The sequence below is a fragment of the Myodes glareolus genome, chromosome 5 (genome assembly GCF_982192425.1).
Source record: "Myodes glareolus chromosome 5, mMyoGla1.1, whole genome shotgun sequence".
NCBI lineage: Eukaryota > Metazoa > Chordata > Mammalia > Rodentia > Cricetidae > Myodes > Myodes glareolus.
In genome coordinates this window covers 70,445,145-70,469,858 of record NC_142030.1, presented here as the reverse complement: position 1 = coordinate 70,469,858, position 24,714 = coordinate 70,445,145, and the positions used below count along the sequence as shown (strand labels likewise).

Below are 24,714 nucleotides of genomic sequence, written 5' to 3'. Positions count from 1 at the left end.
AACTACATACTTAGCCCAGTTTTTTTTTTTCAAATGACTTGTAATGGTATGTGTTTGTGGGACACAGTGTGAAATTTCAACTCATGTATGTAATATGCATTGTCTGTATCAAGTCATTGTCACGTCTATAATCTGATTTTATTATTTCTTTGTTGGGAGCATTCAAAATCTTTTCTACTATTTAGAGGTATATTGTTATCAGCCACAGTTACCATGCCACATTATAAAAGTTTGAACTTTTTTCTTTCTATTCAACTGTACCTTCTGCTAACTACCTCAAGTCACCCTGATTTCCCAGCTTCTGGTAACTGATACCTTATCCTTTATTTCTGTGGGCTCAGCTCCTTTAGCTTCAGTATATGAGCAAGAATGTAAGAACATAAATAGGCCATATCTTTTATTCTGGCTAATGACCTGTAGCCCTGGTTACTGTGTAGTGTGAGGGCTGGTACCCCAGGGTGCTGTGTACCCAAGTCACTCCCTCTTCTTGAGGAAACGTCTAGATCCGGTGGCAGTGGGAATGAGGGACAGATGTCATCACACCCCTCACGTCGTTCTGTGATGTGTGCACAGGCTTCTCTGAAGGTGGAGGCTGATGCTTCAGTCTCTCTTGCCTTTCTTCTTTCTGTCTCTTTAGGTCACTCCTTATTCTGAACGGCTGTATGAACTTCCTAAAGAAAGAAAAATCAAAGGTCTCGAATTTTGAGCACCAAGAATCATTGGACTATAAAGGTATCCACAGAGGAAACAGTTCTTGCTTCCTCTTTGCTGAGGTTGTCATGACTGTAATTGATCGTTGATTGATTTTCTGGTAATAGGTCAGGAAATTCTATAGTCAGAAAAAGGGGCAGCATGACTTCATGGTTTGTTTTTCCTCTGCTACCTTCCCAGCAGTAAGCCCACTTCATTTACTTGTGCATTTGGTACCCATGGATGGGGAAACTATGAATGTGTCACTGTGTCATGGACTGGAGGTACAAAGAAAAATAGGACATGGCCTTTGCCCTGCAAATTATACAGCCCATGCCTATAGACAAAGCTATATGAGTTTATCCCTCTGTTAATGATCAATGAGAAAACAATCCAAAGAGCTCTCAAATGAATGAAACCCATCTTTTCTTTCCTTAAGTGAGACTCATCTACTGCCAACATGTAGGAGTTCAGTCATGTCTTAATCTACCTGGAGGGTATTGATCATGTGACAACCCCTGCCAAAATCAGCGTTTTACTTGATCCCCATCAGTCTCCTTGTGGGTATCCCTACATCCTCTTCAGGCCTCTTGCTCTTTTTTGATTAAGGTCTTTCCAGGGACCTCAATTCCAGTAACTAGACTCTCCACTCCTTCCCTGGGATCTTAATTTTAACCTGACATTTCACAATTAGAATTCTGTTTCATTATCACTATTCTTGCTATGAAGTCTTGTTCTTAAGTTTCAGCTTTGTGAAGCAAGGGAATCGTCTTTTTTCTTCTGAGTCTTTCTTGTGCTCAGTACTTGCCTTGGATGGGTTGTCTTGGGGGCTTTGAGATACTCTATATGAGCCTTGCCTACGTCTAACCTCCCCTGAGGCCCAGTGAATCCTTTCTCTACCTACTTCAACCCCAGTCTCATCAGATGGCTTCAGTCCTAGGGGTTACAAACTCTGTTGAAACATCATAACGTGTTTTATCCTTTGGGAAAGTCTAGGGTAGACGCTGTCAGTTCAGGACATATTTGTGGGCATTCATAAGAATTCTCTAGTAAACTTTGTTAATTCTGTATTCCATAGAATCATTGAGCTGGTTGTTTGGTTCCTTCCAGTTGAGGAACTGTTCATAAATTCCTATTACTATTCATTTTACTCCTGATTTTTTTCAACAGGCATTTTAAAATAAGTCTAGTTACTCTAAAATGAAGGCCATTGCTTAGGTGCTTTGGTTAAAAAATATTATGAAAATCCATGAGCTGTCAAGTGAACAGAGCTCAGGGAAGAGCAACTATTTCCATGCATGGGAAGCTGCAGGGATGTGCACCACAGGATGGGAACATGACAAAGAATGGGACATGGCACATTCAGAAAGTAACTTCCCTGCTCAGCACACCAGTTTCTTCACCTGTCTAGAAGTCAAGATTTAATAAGACAATGGATGGGAGTCATTGTGTAAATGGAGCCGAGAGTAATCGCACATCACTTGATGTGGTACGCAGTGACATCATCCATCCATCCATCCATCCATCCATCCATCCATCCATCCATCCATCCATCATGAGATTTCTCAGCAACCCAGAGGATTTGTACAAGGGTATTGAACTGTAGAGTAATGTCTTAAGCCCAGGTCAGGTGTCCTAACCCACCAACTCACAGGCCCCCCAAGAATCAGGGAGGGCACAGGACACTCTCATACTTTCTGCCCACATCTTACCCATTGCAGTCTGGTCTTGCTGTGTCTGGGTTGCCCCACTCATTTTCCTACTTGATCTTTGCAGATGGTACCAGGACATTTCATTTCTGACCCAAAAGGGTTCTGTCCGTGTTAAAAGGCTGCTAAGGAACAAGTCGCCTCTGTTCTGGGCCTGAACTGATTACTTTTTCTCCTTTTTAATGTAAGACAGTTTGGGTCTAAAAGAAGAGATAAAAGGGGGATCAGGGTGAGGCTGATGGTTCAATTGACAAAATGCTCGACACCCAAGCATGAGGACCTGCATGGGGATTCTGAGCATCCGTGTCAAAAGCCAGGTGTGACAGCATGTGCCTGCAATCCTAGGGCTGGGGAGGCAGAAACAGAATGATCCTTAAGACTCACTCGCCAGCTAGTTTAGCTGAATGGGTGAATTCCAAGTTCAGTGGGAGATGTTGTTGCAAAAAAAAAAAATAGGATGGAAAGTGACTGTGGAAGCTACCCAGTGTTGACCTTTGGCCTCTGCATGCTCAACCACAAATGTGCAAGTGCACCTGTACATATAGATATGAAAATGTACACATACACCAGAGGGGGAATGGGGAGAGGGGGAAAGAAAGAGAGAGAGGGAGAGAGAGGGAAGACAGCCAATAAAATAAAAGAGCATAAATTACACAGATGCTAGTGTATTGCAATTTCCTTTAGAAATGGCAATCCCCACAATATGTTGAAATGCTTGTACTAACAGGAGGTGGGCAAAGACCCGCACAGAGATCTCCCTCCCCGACTGCTGGAACCTCAGCTACTCTGAGCTCCACTTGGTTCTCTATGCAGGGCAGTGTCAGAACATGGAGCTGCACTCTGGGAGTTGGTCCTGTCACCCATTGTGCATGTAGACAGAGCATCTCTGGCCAAGGATTTCTAGCCCACACCTACCTGAGGCCAGAAGGACCCAACTGCAAGGAAGGCATGGCAGATCGGATTGGCTGGGTGAGGATGCTAGATGAAGCTTAAGACAGAGGCAAAGGAGAAAATCAGAATGCATGTCACATGCTACATTCCACCAAGAGAAAGGCCCCTCCCCACCTGCTGCTCCTCCTGTACTCTCCCGGGGATCAACGGCTGTGAATAGGTCAGATACAATATTCTTATTCGTACTTATTTCTAGACTAGATTTTTTTGTCATTTGAGAAAAGGTTTTTATTTCGCAGAATATGTATTAAAGGTGTGTCATATGAAAAAACTAAAAGCATGGAGTGATACAATTAATTATTATTATAAACATTATCTAACCATTTTGTGTCTTAGTTGCTGTTTTATTGTTCTGAGGAGAAACCATGCATGAGGAACTTATCTAAGACAGCATTTAATTGGGGCTTTATTCACAGTTTTAGAGTCAGCCCATGATCATCATGGTGGAAAACAGACAGGCATGGATTCCCCTCTGTATGCTGTGAATATGTTTTATTACCATTGGTTAATAAAGAAGCTGCTTTGGCCTATGGTAGGACAGAATATAGGTAGGTGGGGAAACAAAACTGAATGCAGGGAGAAAAAAGGTGGAGTCAGACAGACACCATGTAACCGCCAAAGGAGTAACATGCTGGCCCCGGTAAGCCACAGCCTACTGGCAATACACAAATTAATAGAAATGGGTTAAATTAAGATTAAGAGCTAGTTAGGAATATACCTAAGTCATTGGTTAAGCAGTGTTGCAATTAATATAGTTTCTGTGTGATTATTTGGGTCTGGGTGGCTGGCAACAAAAGAGCAGTCTCTGTTTACAAGTAACTGAGAGCATTACATCCTGATCCACAGGTGGCAGGCAAAAAGAAAGACACTAGGCCTGACATGGACTTTTGAAACCTCAAATCCCACCCCTTTTGACACACTTCCTCCAACAAGGACACACCCCCAATCCTTTTCAAACTGTTCCACTCTCTGGTGACTAAGCATGCAATTATATGAGATTATGGGGGTTTGGAAATACTTTGCTTTGCTTTCCTGAATACCAAGTGGTACCTTGTTGTAATAACATTGCAGCGTGAATATAGGCCCTGACATTCTTACTTTTTGATTACTCAAAAAATATACTGGTATTCTTGGAAGTTTAAAAAAATGAATGTTTATGAATGAGTATAATTAGGAATATATTTTATCTAAAGTTTTAAGAATTCTTCTCTTCCTCCTCCTCATTCTTCCTCTTTTCCTTTTTGAGACAGTGTCCCTCTATGTAGCACTGAATGACCTAAAACTCACTATATAGACCACGTTGACACCAAACTTAAGAGATCTGCCTGCCTTTGCCTCCTGAATTCTGGGATTAAATACAGGCACTACTATGCCTGGCCCTATTTTATTATTCTTAATTATGTGTGAGTTTGTGTGTGTATGCCATGTGAGAGCAGGTGCCTTCAGAGAGAGAGGTGTCAGGTCCTCTGCAGCTGGAGTTATAGCAGTTGTGGCTGCTGGGAGCTGAACTCAGGTCCTCTGCAGGAGCAGTAGACATTCTTAATCACTGAGCTATCTCTTTAACCCAGTAAGATTTCTTATTTGATAGCTATCAGGATCTAAATTTAAAGGTATCTTCATTCTATATAAATACATATTTTCATAAAATAGCTATGATCATAGTTTTATGTTATTTAGGTATTGAATTATAATGGCCACATAATGGTTTAAATCGGTAAGTTACTATTGGGTTTGGAATTTATTAGTAATATCCAGAGGGTGCATTGCATTAGCTTCTACTTTTGATGCAAAGTTATCTGCTTTCACCTTCCAGGGAAGGGGCTGGGCAAGGGAAGGTGATATCTAATGCTGTAGAGGTGTCCTGAAGACCTGGTTTGTGGGAGTCTTATTTTCTTATCTTAGGAGATTTTTCATGGACCCATGGATATAAAAACAGATTGAAAATGAACAATAGAATCGCATTTGTACTGACGTTTCCCACCTTAGAGAAGCAGAAAAGGGACAACCCAACCTCCTCCCCCAAACAAAAGTTAACAACTGGGAAAGAACGGAAGGCCTTCTGGGAGAGGCTGTGTGGAAACAGAGGCGGTGTGATGCCGCTTGGCGGTGAAGTAGGCTCCTACAGGCTGAAGATGAGAAAGAGAAAGCATACACCGTGCTCCCGACAAGGAAGGCAAGGACCAGGGACTTGTTACGGTCATGAGAAGCTCATAGTGGGAGCCTCCAGGGAGCAGAAGGTATAGGATGGAGATGCTGTCCAGCAGGTAGACCACGTGTAAGGAGAAAGCAGGTGGTGGCCTCTTAGCAGAGATGGCGTGTGGTGCCCGAAATGAGCACAGGGAGGCTTATGCACCTTCCTCACGGAGCTGCAAACGAACCAAGGAGGATGAATGACTATCCAGCTGAGAGCTGTGTACAGAGCATGGGGTGGGGGCTGGAGAAGTCCTCCTCACCCATCTCTACCGCACCTAGCCTGTACAGCCTTGAGCAATTCATTTCCATGGGAGGGCCTTAGGCTCTTTACAGTTATTAAGAGAACGGGCTAGTCTGGACTCTGGACCACTCTCCTGTCGGCCAGGGAACTTTTGCAATCAGTAAAGCTCCAACTCACAGTTTTGGACAGAATTTGCCACTGCCTCCCGGGTCTGCTGAGGTCGAAACCATTCAACACCTCTGAGCAAGGTGAACCTTAAGACAGCGTGGTCGCCTGGGAAGAAAGAAGGAAACCCATTCAAACTCTAGAACATCATCCAAAAACCAAAGCAACCAATCTTCTCAAGTACGGGGGAGAGCCAAGGATGGAGCATTACTGGTAGGCAAGCCGTTGTGTGTGACCTAGGGTCTGGGCTGAGAATCAGAAGCAGAACTCCGGACTCCTCAGCTCATATGACTCATTTTCTCTGAGGAAGTCTAATGAACTGGGCCTTCACTCACTGCTGCCCCCTTTGAATCCCATTTGCAGAAGCTTCCTCTTGTCAGGGCATTTTAGAGGCAGAAAGTTCCTTAGGCCTTTTCCTTTTGTGAGTTGCCAGCTTGGCTGGGCAGGTTCTTGCCATGAGGGACTCCCCTCTTAACCTTGGTACTGACCGGGTCTCCCCTAGGTCTCCTTTTCTCTTTTTACACAAGACTTAGCTCCAACACTAAATTTCTGAGGGCCAAAATTTCCATGACCAAAAATGACCTAGGGAGAAAAGGGTCTATTTCATCTTAGAGCTTACAGTCCATCGTGAAAGGGAGTCAGGGCAGGAACTCAACAGAACTCTGGAGGCCAGCACTGGAGCAGAGGCCACATGGTCCCAGGACCCCCTGCTCAGGGGTGGCACTGCCCCTGGTGTAGTGGGCCCTTCAGAATCAATCACTAGTGGAGAAAACTCCCTACAGACGTGCCTACAGACGGTCCAATAGCATTTTCTCAATTGAGGTTTCATTTTCCCTGATCACTCTGGCTGTGTCAAGTTGAAAAGAAAAATCTAACTAGCAGAAGGACCAAGAAAATACTGAGGATGATAGGGCTAATGGGTAGAATGGTGTGTGTGTGTGTGTGTGCATGCATGTGTGTGCATGTGTTGTTTTTATATTGCTGTGATAAAATGCCATAACCAAGGCAACTTATAAAAGTGTTTAATTGGGCTTATGACATCAGAGGGTTAGAGTCTATGACAGGGCGAAAGATCAACTGAGAGCTCACATCTTGATCCACTGCCATGAGGCAGAGGCACACTGGAAATTGTAAGTGACACACCTCCTCCAACAAGGCCACACCTCCTAGTCCTTCCCACACATTTTCACCAAATGGGGACTAAGTACTCAAAAATATGAGCTTAGAAGGGCCAGTCTCATTCAAACTACCATATATATGCAGTATATACACATATACATATACACACATATATACACACACATGCCTATACACTCACATGCTATATAAATATATATTAATAATAAATATATCCCATTAGTCATCATAGCACCCAGAGACAATCCTACCAATACTTTTATGTTAACTTCTAGTTTTCCCTACCTTTTCATCAAACTATATGTATATGTGTGTATCTGTGTATTCATGAAAACACGGACATTTATGACCATGTATCTAGTTTTCACACTTAACTCTATAAAATAGATACTTCTTGAATGTTCAGGTTTCCATGGTGACAGTTGGAAGGGAGCCTCTCAAAGAGAGCCGAAGAGGTCACCATTGCCAGGTGCTCAGCATGTGGACTGGAACAGGTGGGCTCAGCAGCATCCTGGGAGCCCCTCATCACTGATATGACACGCGATAGTTCCCAGAGGGTCAAGTTAAGGTGCTGGTCACTGCACTATTCACCGCCTTTGGGCCCTGTCAGACCTGTGTTTCCTCCTCACGTGTCTCTTACTGGAGAAATAGGGCAATAGGTCTGAGGTAAACTTACCTCCACTCCATGGTGGGTACTTGTATATAGGCTTGGGAGGGGATCTTCCATCCTTAAACTTCTTCCCCATGTATTCTTCATAAGAGCGTGTTGCCTTCCAGTTGCAAAACCTGTGAGAAGAACGACTTCCGGTCACACAGAATGGCTGGAACAAATAAGGGCCGCTTGGGTGAAACCAAACTGTGGGGGTGGGGGAAAGAGAGAGAGAAAGAGAGAGAGAGAGAGAGAGAGGAGAGAGAGGAGAGAGAAAGAGAGAGGAGAGAGAGAGAGAGGAGAGAGAGGAGAGAGAAAGAGAGAGAGGAGAGAGAGAGAGGAGAGAGAAAGGGAGAGAGAGAGAGGAGAGAGAGAGAAAGAGAGAGAGGGAGAGGAGAGAGAGAGAGAGGAGAGAGAGGAGAGAGAAAGAGAGAGAGAGAGAGAGAGAGAGAGAGAGAGAGAGAGAGAGAGAATATGCTGCGTTGGGATTGCTGCCTACTGAGGGCATTTTTTGTCCAGGCCTCACTCCAGTGAAGTACTGATCTGCACACTGTGTGGGTGACTTTCTTTTGGAACCATAGTGGATGCAGTCTGTGGAGGGGCCACTATGCCCAAGCCCGGGTTGCAGTCAGCTGTGCTCACCTGAGCGTCAGGCTACACAGCCTCTGTCTAATCCCTTACTAAATCATCCGGGGACCCAGTGGGGTCTCCACACTTCCTTTCCCAGAGAGCCTCATTCCTTCCCTGATTCCTGTAGGCCATTCCCCAGAAGATAACTGGCTCCTCAGAATCCTGTACTCACCGTGGCTTCCCTATGCTTTGACCCCTTCCTCCCAGGACTCCTCAGTTGCTGAGACTAGGTTTAATGGTCTGCACTTGCACTTCTTTTGCTTGAGATGGGCAGGAGTGTGGGTCTTGCTGGCTCCCATCTCCCTGCTCCCCAAGGATCTGACCATGTTATTACAGTTACTTTGCTCTAACATGCAAAGATGCATTGTTTATGGAAGGAAGGGGACAGGAGACTCTCATCCTGCTTTAAGACTTCCTAGGTGATTCTCAGCTAGTCCCTTAGCAACTCTGAACCTGTTTCCTCATGTGTGAAACACGGACCCCAGTGCTTTGTCCCTCACTGTCTTCTTGTGACATGGAGTGTTCATCACCGTCACAGTTCACCCACTGCAAATATCAGTAAGTTTATGAGCAGAGAAGAGTCGACTTCAGAAATGCCACAAAGTAAATCTAAACTTCTTAAGGACATAGTGGGGACAGGGAAGCTGAGCACCAAGTTAAACAAGGAGGCACACATAACTTCTAGAAGTTTCTGATCCTTCAACAAGCCTCAAGATAAATTCCTATGAAACCCTGGATAGGAAAAGTAGAAATGAGTTTGGAATAACAAGTGGTATTTAAAAGGGTTCATTCCTCATCTTAAACCAAGATTTTAAATTTTGAATAAAATAACTTGTCAGGGATTGGACAATAAAAGTGAGTGACTGGTAAGCAACTTTATACCGGTATTTATTTATTAAATACTTTATTTTTATTTTATGTGCAGGGGTATTTTGCCTGCAATGTGTGTCTGTGCACCATGTGCATGCAATACTTATGAAGGCCAATAGAAGGCAGCAGATCTTCTGGAACTGGATCAGCAAACAGTTGTAAACTACATGTGGGTGCTGAGAACTGAACCCAGGTCCTCTGGAAGAGCAGCCAGTGTTCTTAACCACTGATCCATCTCTCCAGTCCCTATTTGATTTTTAATATTTATTTTGTGAGATAATACAATTACATCATTTCCCCCTGCCATTTCTTCCCTCCAAAGCCTCCACCGTGTCCCTCTTTGCTCTGTTCTAAATTCACAGCCTCTCTTTCATTAATTGTGTTTACATGCATATATGTATATACACATATGTTGTTAACTATAACCTGTCCATCCCGTATAATACTACTTGTGTGTATATTTTCAGGGCTGACCATTTGGTGTTCTCTTCCCTGGGGAAGACCGTTTCTCCCACTTTTAGTATTTCTTAGTTGCCTGTAGTTCTCTGTGGAGGGCTGAGGCCGTAGGGACCTCCCCTGGCCACGTTAGCATGTGTGTCGGTGTCCTCTTTGTTCAGCTCAGGTCTGAGCAGTCATGTTGGTTCCTCTTTATAGCTTCTGATGTTGCTAGGAGACACAATCTCAGAAAACTATACCTTTGTTTTAATGAAGGGCACGTTTTAAAAATGTACTTTTATTTGTGTGAGTGTGTGTGTGTGTGTGTGTGTGTGTGTGTGTATTTGCCTGCATGTACACTACATGCATACAATGCTCACAGAGGGGACAGAAAAGGGAGCCATATCCCTTGTAACTAGAGTTATAGAGGTTCTAGGTGGTTGTAAGCTTCCTGATGTGGAATTGATTTCAGGTCTTCTACGAAAGCTCTTAACTATAGAGCCATCTTTCCAGCCCCAAAAGCCACAGCTTTGTTATTTTTTTTTAAGGAAACCCTTTTAGCCAGGGTCACAATATGATATAGGCACCCCCATTAGGCTTCTGTGATGTTTTGAATAAAAATGGCCCCCATGAACTCATAGGGAGTGGCATTATTGGAGGCGTGGCCTTGTTGGAGTAGGTGTGGCCTTTTAAGAGGACGTGTGTCCCAGGGGTAGGCTTTAAGGTTTCAGATGCTCAAGCCAGGCCCAGTGTCACCCTCTCTTCCTGCAGCCTGTCAATCTGGATGTAGAAATCTCAGCTACCTCTTCCACACCACATCTGCCTGCACGCCACCATGCTTCCTATTGTGACGATAATGGACTAGACCTCTGAGCTGTAAGCAAGCCCCAATTACATGTTTTTCTTTATAAAAGTTTCCAACGTCATGGGTTCTCTTCACCACAATAGAAACCCTAACTAAGACAGCTTCACTAGGGAAAATTTTGGCCAGCTATGGCGTCATTGGGGCTGCACACCTCTTGGGAACCGTAAGAGGGCTCTGATGGAAGCCAGAGCTGACAGTCAGCTGAGACATCTCAGGTCAGATTCTGAGCACAGTTCTGGGCAGGACAGGTTATGAACCAGGGGCACAGGTTGTATTGGGTCTGTAGGTATTTTTGTTCACCTAAGTTTTGAATTTTGGCCCTTGTAGTCTCCTTGTCGGGTTTTCATTCTGAGTTGCATGATAGATTTGTCTGAATTTTGGGAGAACGGTGACCGAAAACTGAATATCTGACTTTTTTCCAAGCAACTGTGCCTCTGAGGTGATTATGAGAATTGAATAGAATGGTAAACGTCTCTGGCCTGCTTCCTCCGTGAGGTTCTTTAATATAAACAGTTCCTGCCTTGACAGACTCTGTTCCTTAGGAGCTGTGGTCTATCTCACGCTTAGTGGGAAAGTCTGGGCACATCACATGACCCTGATCCAAGAAAGCACAAGAAAAGGAGAGGCGTGGGGCCAGCATTCTGGCCTTGATCTCTTCTGTCTGCTCAGTGAAGGATGGAGTGTAGAGGGTAGGGTAAGAGCAGCCATCTTAGGTCCTCATAGAACGGGAAACTGTGGAACACAGGAAGACAGAAAACCCACCAGGTAAGAGAACTTAAGTACCTTTTCCAGAAGTACATGATGACAGGGAAGACAGACATGATAGCCCCATGGAAGATGGTCCGGTCTAGGTGGCCTTCAGTAATGGCAGCCAAGATGATATCCTTCTGAGACTCAGAGATGTTGACCTACCCACAGGATGGGAACTTGTCATCGTTAGGGGCTCTAGGAAAGGAAAAGAACTTCTCTTGACCCCTAATGTCCCTTGAAACACCGCCTCTTCAGAAGGCAGAGTGTCCTGTGGATTTGTTAGGCGGGCATCTTGTTGACCCAGGACTTATGAGGTACCCACCAATTCAGGCTTAGGGTTTTTATGGGGGAAAGGGTCACAGTGGAGCTGGAGAGACCTTACCCTCAGCTTTGGAGGGACATCAGAAATCAGGAAAAGCTTTAGAATAATGTTAAGTTTAGACCGCATCAGGATGATGTCATTCTCATTGTATGCTCTATTGATCTGCAGCATGTGAGCTGAACTCACCAGGTCATTAAATCTACAAGAGAGGCATATGGGAGAAATCAACAAGAGACGATAAAAGCAGGTGGAGGACAGGGTGCCTGGCTCCAACCTATTTCTGGCAAGAAAAGGGCAGGACTGTTTCTGAGCCAGATTGGGGTGTCATTCACTCAATCTCAATACTTCCGTTAGCAAAAACTGAGCACAGGTCACGTGTCGGGTCATGGACCAAGTGCTTTGTATAGTACATTTCTTCACCACAATCCCCACCCTCACCCCCTTCTTCACTTCATGTTCTTCACTTCTCCTAGTCTGAAAGAATGTCTCACCTATGACTAATTCAAGAACTTCAGGGCTCTCCTGCTGTTTGCCCATCTGGACAGGCTGGAGGCCAACCCTGAGCCGCAGGTGGATTCTCCTCATGGGGGCGCCTTAGGCAATGGCTTAGACTGCACTTCAGTGGTGATGGGGGGCTACCAAAGCCTTCCCAGAAGAGGAGTAACAGTTGGTTTCAGGCTTTTTATTTCTGTAGTTATTTCTGGTTGTGCTACACCAGACGTTCCCAACCTTCCTATTACTCTGACCCTTTAATTCAGTTCCTCATGTTGTGCTGACCCCAGCCATAAAACTATATTTTGTTGTTACTTCATAACTGTAATTTTGTTACCTTTATGAATCACAATGTAAATATCTGATAGGCAACTGCTGTGGGGTCGCGACCTACAGGGTGAGAACCACTGCTTTACAAAGAAGAGAAGCAGAGAGGATGGGGGGTGGGGGGGGAAGACAGTAGGAGCAGCTGCAGAAGTGGCTGTGTACTGGCTACTCTCGCCTCATTTCCCATGGCTTCCCTTAACAGCCTTGTTAGCTCTTTCATCCCCACTCATCCTTCAAAGTTCAGCCGTCTCTTGGCTCCATGTTGGGGACTAGCTTGGGCTGGAGACAGTCAGGAGAACCTAACGACGAGAGTGAACATTTTGCTCCTCACTTACCCAGAGTCCTGCGAGACAACGCCGGCTATGGACTGGGGCCAGGGCCTCTGCGGTGGGAGGACATAGTCCAGGAACTGCTTGACACTTCCCTTGTATGTATGTAGTCAAATGTTCCAGACACTGAGATGTGAAATGTTTTGTTTGCTACCTCAGAATGCAGCTTACTAAAGGGGAACTTGAGATATTCTGAGCTCCCTGCAATTCTGCTGTCTAAGGAATGATCTTTACCAACTAGATTTTTGCTTCCCCATTTGAGGGGTATAAAGAAGAGCTATGCCATTAACACACTTGCTGGCTTGGGTCAGCCTTTGCAGTCCGCCTGAGCCTAGCTCCCCTCACTATCTCTTTATTTCTCTTTCCTCGCTGGTCCTCTCCCTGGGGACCCTGTTTGGAACCCTGCTAAGGCTGGTCTAGGTCAGCTCCAGGACCAAGACACTCTGCCTGAGGACTCACCTTCGCTTAGCTGTGTTCCCTGTGCCCAAGTCTACTGAGCACCTGTCATCACGAGAGACTTCCCCACCTTCTATGTGCATGCTGCATGAGTCCTGATTCTGTGGGCTGATAGATATACATGTCTATGATCACAGAGCCTGGGCTCAATAAGAAAGAGACAGTCAGTGAATGTATTCAGAGATGAACTGAGTCCCTCCATGGAGCGCAATGGGTCGAACTCCCCTGATGTGTGAATCCTGGGCATTCTGCGCTTCTGAGAGTCACACTAACTGGCAGCCCTGGCATGGCGAGCATAGGCCGGGGTGCTTCCTTGAGCTCACTCTTACACTGCCCCTGGGTGGAGATGTTTTCCAGAAGTTACTGATTTCCTTTCCAAATATTTCCCTTGGTTGTACTTTTTACTCTAAGTTTTAACTCATTCATATGACAGAGCAGAATCTATAAAGAAAAATGTTTATTGTTTATGTGAAAATAAGCCAGAGCAGGGCATGCTGACGCATGCCTGTCATTGCAACCTCGGGAAACAGGAGAGTTTTGTGTTCAGGTCAGCCTGGGCTACCAAGTCAGACCAGTCAGAGAAAGAGAGGAGGAGAGAGAGAGAAGGGCAGAGTGGAGATTCTCTGAAGTGTTGAAACAAAAGCAAGTAAATTTTAAAAAAAGGGAATTTAAATCCCTGAGAAAGTTAATTTGAAACGTGGAAGGATTTGTTGAGGGACACAACCCAGTTCTTTAGCTCTTGCCTTGCATGGATGTGAACTGGGTGAGATCCTGCCCTAAAAAATATAGACATGAACAAGCAAACAAACAAAACCCAGAAATACTGGGCTGTTTTGGAGTGATCTTTACATCTTTGTTCCACTGTCATATTTTTGGCTGTAAGCCTGGCCATTAAAGTCTGAGCCGTCTGTCCAGTCCTCGTTCCACGTTTTCAAAACTGAAATGAGGGTTGGTTGACAGTCTTTGGAGCATAATTTAGATTATACAAGAAAAATATATGGACTTTAAATTTGAAATTTGGCAAGTAAGTGAGTATGTATTAGCACATCTGACTTAAAGATAACTCCTTAAAGGTGCATGCACACACACACGCATGTGCACACATATACACGCACATAGTCTTATAACAGTCCCTGGTTTTAAGTGAAGAACTCTTGGTCCATGGGTGCTACATGAGCAACATGATACAATTTCTTTGATATTTATAAATTATAGGAAAAATCCATTTACTGTCAATAAGTAAGTGCATTAAAACCTTGGGATCTCCAGGACATTGAAGAGAGAGATCTTTAGGGCCCAAAGGAGGGTAGAAACTGATAGAGAGACAGACGCCCCAGAAATTTTCAGGACCATCTTCTCTGGCAGAACTAAATCTCTGTGCTTCTCACATGTCAATCACTGTGGCTCTGATATGGCAAGCCAACTTTTGCTGGGAGGTGTGTGTGTGTGTGTGTGTGAGAGAGAGAGAGAGAGAGAGAGAGCGCGAACTGGGGGGGGGGGGGAGAGATCAATGTCTCATGACTTCCTCTATTACTCGGCCTTAGTTTTTGATGTAGTCTCTCACTGAGTCTGGAGCACTCCTCGGACTAGGCTAAGTATCCAGCAAGCCCCATAGAACCTCTGGCCTCTGTTTTCTCAGTACTAGATCTGCCCTGCTGTGCCTCGCTTCCCCTCACCCCACCCTACTGGTCCTCATGCTCAGAGGCATCTCCCCAGCACCTGCTGGGAAGTTTTAAATGTCAAAGCCTTGAGAAGAAAGATGGGAACTTACTTCTCCATTTCAGAAAAGAAATATAGATCATTAGCAGCAAAGTTGATAGTGATAATTCTGTGGCCAAATATCCGGCGTTTGATAAGGAAAATTTCCCCATTCTCTTGATCTGTGCTCCGAGAACCAGGGGATATTGGGGTGTGACGTGCTGATGTAATAGTGGGTGATGCAGAGAAATCTAGCAGGGAAATAACAAGGAATTAGTATCTGGTTTGATCACGTGCTCTCAGGTCCTAAACCTTCACCCTGGGTGTGACCTCTGTGGACACCTGTTTTATAGCTGTTCTTAGTGTCATGCCCTACACCTGGGTACAGCCTGTTACACTTGAATGACTGCTGAATAAAATCACCTGTTTGGGTGTTTGACTACACTTATATCAAAAGATAATTAATAAAGTAATTAATTGCAAGAGCGATTGAGTGTTGAAGGCTATTTTCAGGGCACTTGCCTAATAGAAACAATCATGACTGTGACCATGCTAATTCACAAGACTTTCTGCAGAGGCAGTAATTGCGCAAGCAGACTCGATTTTTTTAAATGGGAGTGTAGTTCTTGTTTGCTCAAAAGTGAGATTCTAGCCCTCTAACATTCCTATATCTAAAGAGTCTGGAATGTAATATTGAATTGGACTCCAATTCCCAGTCTGCCAAGTGCTTGGACTCTAACTCTCAGCCTGCCAAGCACTGACCTCTCCCACAGAGTATTTAGGCTCCTGCCTGAAAAAAGTAATGCACATGGTTTTGGGTTTTCATGGGCCCCTCTTCCCGCCATGCTGCCGCGGTCCACCTGAGAGAGCTGAATTTATTAAACATGGGCATTTTAATTCAGTCTAATCTGGTTCGATCTTTGCATTGGTGGAGCAGCTTTTCTTAAGATTAAACCAAACAGTTCTGATCGATAGCTACTCAGGGTTTATCAGGGAGGAATCAAGGTTTGTCATCTAGGAGGGAATTTGAAAAACAAAAAACATTATAACTGAAAAAAGTTTGTTAAAGGAAAAGAAAATAGACCGCTAAAGCAGAGAAGGAAAGATCTTAAATGCAGGGTTTCGGGAGCCACCGAGATAGACTGCTGGGGGTCTAGACATGTATTAGGAGATACCCTTGAGTGAGTAGAGACAGACCACAGCATGGCAGGAACTCTAAGCAACTCAGGCCGTGGTGCCACAGGCAGAGAGCACCAAGGTGGGTGCTCTAAGGAGAGTTAGGGTTCGAGTTTTAAAAATATAATCTATATCACACCATAATCTATGCTGGTGAGAATATGAAGATTCACACTCAGACTTCTAGTCTTAGCAGGAGCATACCTTAGTGTGATGGTTCTCTAAGGTGTTTCCATAGAAACACTGTGCATTGACGCGAGTGTTAGACTAGCTCAGAAATTCCACAGAGACACGATCTGTCACTGCCAGTTTCTTCCATGTCATCTCAGGTTCTCTCCCCCATCTCATCTCTAGTCCAAGCAGCCTGACTGAAGTCTCGAGGTTGTACCGCCCTCTTTCCTGTTTTAGAGTTCTGCACATACTCCCCCGCACACAGCTCCGCCACACTGCACCTGCCTAATCTGTTCATTCCTGAAAACTCAACACAACGTCGTGTTTTTGGAAGAGTTCTTCCCTGACCATTGCCAGTACTAACTAGAGTCCGTCTACAACCATTATTGCTGTCACTTAATCATACTTACGTAATAGTGACAGCAGACTGGCTAGCTCTTCTGTTGCTAAGTACTGCTAGGTCTACTTCAAGGATGCCTAAGTCATCATCTCATCTAAGCATCACAAGAGCTCCGTCAGGTAAGGACAGCTATTCCCCTTCCACAGAGGAGGAAACGGAGGTACATGGCCACCTTTTTAATGCCCTCAAGTAAAAGTGGTAGACGCGATATTTACTACTGACGTCTCAGCACCTGGTGGAGGACACCCCATAAAGCATTCTTAGCAGTGGTCATGAATGAAGAGATTAGTGAATGAAGCAGTTGAATAGATCTGTACAATGGACACTTTATGCCACTCAAAAGCTGGGCAGATAGAGGTGTACTGACAGAAAGCGATGTTCAATATAAATATACTAAAGAAGAAAGGCATGTTATAAATGGAAAGTTTGGATGTGTGTGTGTGTGTGTGTGTGTGTGTGTTGTGTGTGTGTACTCAGAATGTAGGCTTCAAAGCATTGGCAATGTTATCTCTAAAGACTTTCCTTGTGTCCTACATGTCCTTGTAATTTTTTGTCTCGTTATTAATAGCATGCATTAATTATTTAGGCAGGAAAACTTAAAAGACGTTTTAAAAGACCACATAAAACAACATACGGAACTCATCTTATGAAAAGTGAGTCCTCTCTGGCAAGACGGCCATGCGACAGTGGACGGACAGCAGCTCAAATATATGAGCAGGACCAATTGGATCCAGTGGGTTGTAAGTTGGGGTGGGGAGGAAGGGAGTGAATCTGAGTGGAATTAGCAAGAGGTTAATGCTCAAAATATACACATGTATAAAATTCCCAGAGAATTGATAAAAAATACTATATATTTAAAATGTGAGCTTTCTAAGCGCCTTCGTTATTTCCCACACTTGCTGGCTCTCTGAGAAGTACCATTGTCCAGGCAGGCCTGGGCAGGGCTGGCCACTCAGGTTCTGGAGTTCTTGTTCCCTGCAGCTCATGCAGGCCTGACACAGAGCTTGAATTCTCATATGGGCTGACCTTGATGGCAGGAGGTGACCATGATGATAGGGGTGACCATGAGGGCAGGGGTGACCATGATGGTGGAGGGTGACCATGATGGCAGGGGGTGACCTTGAGGACAGGGTGGCCATGATGGTGGAGGGTGACCGTGAGGACAGGGGGTGACCATGAGGGCAGGGGGTGACTACTCACTCTCCTTGGTGTTGAACATTTCCAGGTGAATGAAATCTATTAACTGTTGGCATTTCTTGGGATTTTTCATGACTCTGCGGTAATTGCAAAAACTCTTGATGAAGCTGATCATTTTCAACCATCCTTTCCTCTGGAGAAGTGAAAGGGTGTCCATTAGCGTGGCTAATTGGCTAAAAACCTACTGTGTGCCACAAACCTGCTATCGACTACACTCAGAGTCCTTGCTTCCACAAAGGAATATTGTTTGGGCTCCCACTTCAAGGGTGAGGAAACTCAGGTCAGCCTGCCTCCGATCACAAAGTTGGGGAGTAGAAGAGCTGTAGCTCCAATCAGTCTGAGCTTTGGCTTGAACGCATTAGCACACACAGCAGCTAGGGCCAGCACTCAAAATGGGAAGGAACAGAGGACCGAAACCAGTTTCCGCTCACAGGAGGAAATGACAGCCCAGGAGATCTTAGAGTGTTAAAGAAACAGAGAGATGAGCGGACCAATTTCTAACTCTTAAGAAAAGTTTACACATGTTCACTCCCCCACTCCTGTCCCCTCCCCCACACAAGCAAATGTATTCTTCTTCTGCAAGCCTTTAATAAACACAGGGAGACTGTTGTCCAGTTCATTTGCCTCTAGAAAATGTGAGACATCGATTATTTGTTCTTTTGATGACCCATTTCTTGAGTTCTTTGTATATTTTGGAGATCAGCCCTGTCCGATGTGGGGTTAGTGAAGACATTTTCTCATTCTGTAGGCTGCCATTTTGTCTTGTTGAAAGGTGTCCTTTGCTTCACAGAAACTTTTCAGTTTCGGGAGGTTCTATTTATTAATTGTTTCTCTGAGTGTCTGTGTTACTGGGGTTCTATTTAGGAAGTGGTTCCCTGTGCCAATGCGTTCAAGCGTACTTCCCACTAAAAGCATCTTATTGATGAGAGTGCTCACTCCTATACACCAGTTCTTGGAGACAGAAGAGCAAGGCCAGTGTGGAGCAATGTGGCTTTAGGGAGCTGGTGGAGAAGTATTAAATCTGCACTGGGTTTGGGGGGCTAGAAACTTTTAGAGTAGAGCCTAACTTCTCTGTAATTGTGTGATTTGGGTTAATTTACTTGATCTGAGTCTTTGTTTTTTTTTAATATTTATTTATTTATTTGTTATGTATTCAATATTCTGTCTGTGTGTGTGTCTGCAGGCCAGAAGAGGGCACCAGACCTCATTACAGGTGGTTGTGAGCCAACAACCATGTGGTTGCAGGAATTGAACTCAGGACTGCTGGAAGAGGAGGCAATGCTCTTAACCGCTGAGCCATCTCTCCAGCCTGATCTGAGTCTTTGTAAGACAAAAAACAAAACAAAACAAAAAAACCCCACAGCCTTCTGGCTGGTGTGTGTGTGTGTGTGTGTGTGTGTGTGTGTGTGTGTGTGTGTGTATGTGTGTGTTTGTGTAGCATAGTGACAGAAAAAACTGAAATTCAAACAAAGCTCTCCGGTTCTGCATATAATTTTCGAGCATCCCATCACTCATGGTGCCCTGGAGATTTGGCTCATGAACGGACGAGTGGAGAAGGGAAAAAGAGTACCATGTTCTCGGGCCTACAGTATTGGGGGTAAATCTAATTTCCAGCTCTGGCTTGATTTCACCTTTGGTGTCTGATAGAATTGGGCTCAATCTTTCTGTCCAAGCTTAAAGGAGCATGTGTGCTTTTCCAAACCATACAAGACTTCCCCGAGTACCGTTCCCATCTCTTCCCCCTTTCTCTCTTCCCATGAGACAAAAGAGTAAGAGGGTAATCATGTATGGGAGAAGGACATGGGTGTTTTCAGGGCCAATCACTGATATTGTCTTTCAGGGGTTTGCCGGCCTGAGGGACACTTATTCCAGGCCTATGCAAGGGGAGACTTATGTTTCCAGTGACTGGATATAGAAATCAAACTAATCTTTGTGCAGAAAGATTAGAAAAGCATTTGGCCCGATGACCAATCCACATCCTCCAAATAAACATGGGCAGTGGAAAAAAAAAAACCACAAAAAACAAACAAAAAAAAACCCTGACAATTTCATTTCCGTGTATCTAACCCGTGTGCCTGTCAGTTGGTGACAGAGGTAGATCAGAAAGGGATTTCCCGGTATTATTTTTTCTGAGCCTCAGACTATCCTCTTATAAAACAGGGCTTACGACATGACCCCCACCCCCAAGAGTAATTCTTCCAGTGGTGTTTCAAATGTCAATAGGGATAATCTTTCATAGGCAGCGCCTGGACAATGGCTTTCCTGTCTGTCCCGCCCTTTTCTCTTCCTCCTCACTGACCTGGGATTCCTGTAGGTGAGCTGCTGCCTTTGAGGGCTTCCTTTGCGGGGCAGAATGTGCTTCAACTTCCACCTCCACAGGGCGCTGTGGGAACAAGTCTTGATATTCTTTAAACCTACCAGAAAGGAGACCGAGAAAATCAAAGAAGACAAAACCATGCTCTTGAAACAGCAAGACAGCCTTGTTTCAAGCCAGTTTCTGCGCTCCTCTTATTGTCTCAATTCTTACACAGCGTAAGCCAGTCTTCTCAACACTGCATTCTTCCTCATTGTGTGTGTGTTTATGTGTCTATGTGTGTATGTTTGTGTATGCCTGTGTGCATATAAGTGTATGTCTTTGTATGTGTATATGTATATGTGTCTGTGTATGTATATTTGCATGTATCTATGTGTATGCATTTTGTGTTTGTGTATGAATATGCGTAGTTCTTGTGTGTAAATGTGTGTGTTTGTGTATGTGTGCGTGTGCCTGTGTGTGTTTCTGAGTATATATGTGTGTGAATGTATGTGAGTTTGTGTGTTAGTGTGTGTATATGTGTAGTTCGTGTGTTTGGATATGTATGTGTGTTTGTGTGTATATGTGTGTTTGTGCATGTGTGCATGCCTGTATGTATATATGTCTACGTCTTTGTATGTATATGTACATGTGTATGTATGTATATATCTGCATGTATATATTATGTGTTTTGTGTTTGTGTATGTGTGTAGTTCTTGTGTGTAAATGTGTGTGTTTGTGTATGTGTGCATGTGCCTGTGTTTCTGAGTGTATATGTGTGTGAATGTATGTGAGTTTATGTGTTAGAGTGTGTATATGTGTAGTTCATGTGTGTGTATATGTGAGGGTGTTTGTATATGTATGTGTATATGTGTGTTTGTGTATGTGTGCAAGTGCCTGTGTGTGGATATATATGTGTGTGTATATGTGAGGGTGTTTGTATATGTATGTGTGTTTGTGTGTATGTGTGTATATGTGTGTTTGTGTGTGTGTGCAAGTGCCTGTATGTGGATATATATGTGTGTGTTTGTGTGTGTATGTGAGTTTGTGTGTATAAATGTGTGTGTGTGTGTTTGTGTATGTATATGCTTATGTGTGCATGTATGTGTTTGTGTGTTAGTGTGTTTACATGTGTAATTCATGTATGTTTGTATATGTATGCGTATGTGTGTATGTGTGTATGCATGTATGTTTGTTTGTATATATGTGTGTATTTGTGTGGGTATATGTGTTTTTGTGTATGTGTGTATGCCTATGTGTATATGTATGTTTGTGTTTGTGTGTATATATGTGTATGTCTGTGTGTGTGTATATGTGTGGCTTGTGTGTGAATATGTATGTGCTTATATATGTGTATTTATTTGTGTATATGGATGTGTGTATGTGGGTATATATGTGTGTGCATGTATGTATATGTATATATGTATATTTGTATATGTGTGTGTGTGTTGCACTGGTGCTGGCAGGCAGGAGATTTGAAAGCAAGTTTTGTGTTTCTCTTGGAGGAGCTCTGGCAGTACACTGTGAAGACTAGGAGAACTTGGCTTAATGTGGCCATTCAAAGAAGGAAGCAACTCCAGAAGGAGCCCTCCTTCTCTGGGCATGCTTACCACTTTTCTTCCAGAGATTTCATTACGTAGCCCTGGAGCATCAGCAGTGTGGTGGTGGTGATGTGGCGCATGTGGATGATTTCTTTGATTAAAGGAGCATCACATTGCAGCATCTCCTCTAAATGATAGACAGGGAGGGAGGGAGGGAGGGAAGGAAGGAAGGAGGGAGGGAGGCAACAAAGGAAAGAGGGAGGGAGAGGGAGAGAGGGAAGGAAGGAGGGAATGAGAAAGGGAGGAAAGAAGGGAGGGAGGGAAGAAGGAAGAGAGGGAAAAAGGGAGGAAAGGAGGGAGGGAGGGAGGGAGGGAGGGAGGGAGGGAGGGAGGGAGAGAGGAAGAGCGTCATTTCTGTCTGCTGCTTGGTGGTTCACATGCAAGTTTCAGGACCCTCTGTTCTCACTCTGGCCTCACTCTGAGCCTTCTACAATTTGAAGATTTCTAAAGAATATTTCAAATATTATGGGAAATTATTTTTGTCGGCAAAATACTATCCTTCTTAGTTCTATTTCAAAAATAAAAGCTTAAAGGGAAATTAAATCTTAAAATTTAAACTCATTTCTGTAGCTGGGGTGAAGTTTTCCAGTTTAGGGGGTGACTTAGGAGGAAAGGAGTAAAACACAGTCTTTGGGTGCAGAAGGAGAGCCCAAGACACAAATATCAACTCAGGGACAGATTCACAAGACTGCATACTGGCAACATGGTGCAGCATGGCGCTCCTTGTGTTCAGAGGTAGGAAGGTTTGTTAATGAGACCTGAAAATGCAGCTGAGGAACATCTGGGCGCTCCTTTCTTTTTGAGACCCCCCTCTCCAATAACTACATATAGAACTCACACTGAAAATTAGCACATAAATATTTTTGATATGTGGCAATGCATTATGATAAAAATATCTCTTCCATTCTACAAGACAGGACCTTTGACTGAACCACACAGTCAGTCAACAATGCACCTTGAAGTCACTTAAGGCTTCAGACAACTAGTGTTGTGTACTCAGGCCGTGAACTTGCCCTTAAGAGAACACTGTAATAACTAACCTTCCTTGCCTTAGATTTCTCATGCAATTAATTTTAACAAGGGAAGCTAATACATAGGTGCAATTGTAAAAACCCCAAAGATCCTGTACTATGTGCTATATGATACTATACCTGTAGTGCCCCATGCCACTGCAGGTCGGTACGCCTTCGTGAGCAGGGACCTAAGCTTGGAGACTTAAAAACGCAGAGACAGACACACAGAGAAAGACAGAGACATGGGTCACTCTTGATACAAGAGTGCCAAAGCCCAGTTTATTGTGCTCAGGGGAAATTTATATAAGGATCCTTAGCCATGCATGCCCAGCTCCTGGGATATTTCAGCTACAGGCCCATCAGCCTGCCGTTAAGGTCTCGTGCTCAGAGCGGCTGCAGGCACAGGTGTTTTGCTCAGTTCACTCCAGCAGGCAAAGGGTCTGAGGACGTCAAGGGGCCAAGGGTCTGCAGCTCCCAACATGCAATCTTAAATGTGTACTCTTCCAAGTCCCTGTCCCAAGATTAATGCACACATGTATGTATGATATGATAATCATTGCCTGAGGACAGAAAAACAGGACCAAACCAGCTTATGAAATGAATGCCCACCATAAATGCTGGAGCAATGTATGGATATTGCTTGACAGCTTTGGATTGTTTGTTATCTGGGTCAGATGGGCTCAGTTAGAATCAGTGACTCCATCCCTTGGGTTAAACTTTTCTGGCTGGGTGGTGGTGGCACACACCTTTAATCCCAGCCCTCGGGAGGCAGAGGCAGGTGGATCTCTATAAGTTTGAGGCCAGCCTGGATGACAGAGCTAGTTCCAGGATAGGCACCAAAGCTACAGAGAATCCCTGTCTCGAAAAAAAAAAATCTGTAATGTATCGCTTCCTTCCCCCACGTGGTGTCTTCTGTGCTGTCCAATAAGAAAGAGCAAAGCCCCTTGCTAGGGACACACACAAGAACACACAGAGACACAGGAACAGATTCACAAGACAGCATGTAGGCAGGCACAGATTCAGACTCATATGGACAGACAGAAGACAATGGGAGGCACAGGGAGAAATTAAAGAATTCAAATCTGGGCTTCCTTTTAAGTGACGCCAAGGGTTAGTGCTTTATAATTTCTTCTAATTCCTCAAATGTGCCACCAGTGCAATATCGGGGATTCTGAGTTCATTATTACAACATTCGAATTGCACCTACAAACTGTGACATGCTGGGCTGGGGCATGTCTGTAAATCCTATCACATGGCAGGCACAAGTAGGAGGTGTCAGCGTTTTAGACCAGTCGGGGCTACATAGTGAGTTTCAGGCCAGTCTGGAATATGTGCTGAGACCCTATTTCGAAACAAATGAACTAGAGAGATTTGTTAACTTTGAACTTTTTCTATTTTTGTACTTATACCCTTGTCTTAGATAACTATAAACAAAACCAAAGCAAGCAAACTAACAGAAAACAGCAAACAAACAAGCCCCCTCCCCCACCTACACAAGCTCCACCTACTCCTCTGAGACAGGCAGAAAGCCCAGCTCTGCGGCCTTGCTGCAGCTTGTCGGCCTCCAGGGGGGCACTTGTGCACCCTCTTTTGCTAGGGCTGCAAGCTAATACTTTATTTGTTGCCACCAGCTAAGAGGAATTTCCATGGGTCAAGCTTAACACCACATTGAACAGGAAGATGAGACGGTTCATGAACGGTTCATGGACGGTTCCAGACAGACCGTTCTCTGCCCCAGCTCAACTTTTCACATCTGGGCACGGAGAACAACACCCGTTTGCTTAGAGTTAGCCCCATGCCAGTTGATTTCATGATCGAGTAATTTGAATTCGTGTTAAAGTTCCACAAATCAGCTAAGAATACTTCAAAGTATTCTATTTTCTTTGTTTAGAAAACACAGCTCTTTGTCCCTTCGATTTTTAGTATGAAGTGAAATAAATGAGCATGTATGTGT

General features: G+C 44.3%; 1 protein-coding gene across 2 annotated transcripts in view; it reads right to left on the bottom strand.

Moving 5' to 3' along the window:
* Positions 1-2,407: 2,407 nt before the first annotated feature.
* The window catches only part of Rgsl1 (regulator of G protein signaling like 1), a 60,157-nt gene continuing 37,850 nt past the window's right edge, over positions 2,408-24,714 (bottom strand). The window contains exons 13-22 of one of the 2 annotated variants that reach the window (XM_087906405.1): positions 21,757-21,874; positions 20,153-20,267; positions 17,857-17,986; positions 14,983-15,160; positions 11,668-11,806; positions 11,319-11,443; positions 7,763-7,872; positions 5,962-6,057; positions 3,315-3,387; positions 2,408-2,599 (exon numbers count right to left, since the gene is read on the bottom strand). In XM_087906405.1, coding sequence (XP_087762531.1) covers positions 2,563-2,599; positions 3,315-3,387; positions 5,962-6,057; positions 7,763-7,872; positions 11,319-11,443; positions 11,668-11,806; positions 14,983-15,160; positions 17,857-17,986; positions 20,153-20,267; positions 21,757-21,874 — 1,121 coding nt within the window. In that variant the 3' untranslated portion in view covers positions 2,408-2,562. Of the gene's footprint in view, positions 2,600-3,314; positions 3,388-5,961; positions 6,058-7,762; positions 7,873-11,318; positions 11,481-11,667; positions 11,807-14,982; positions 15,161-17,856; positions 17,987-20,152; positions 20,268-21,756; positions 21,875-24,714 lie in introns of those variants that run through there. The other variant, XR_015737912.1, reaches the window with a different exon arrangement.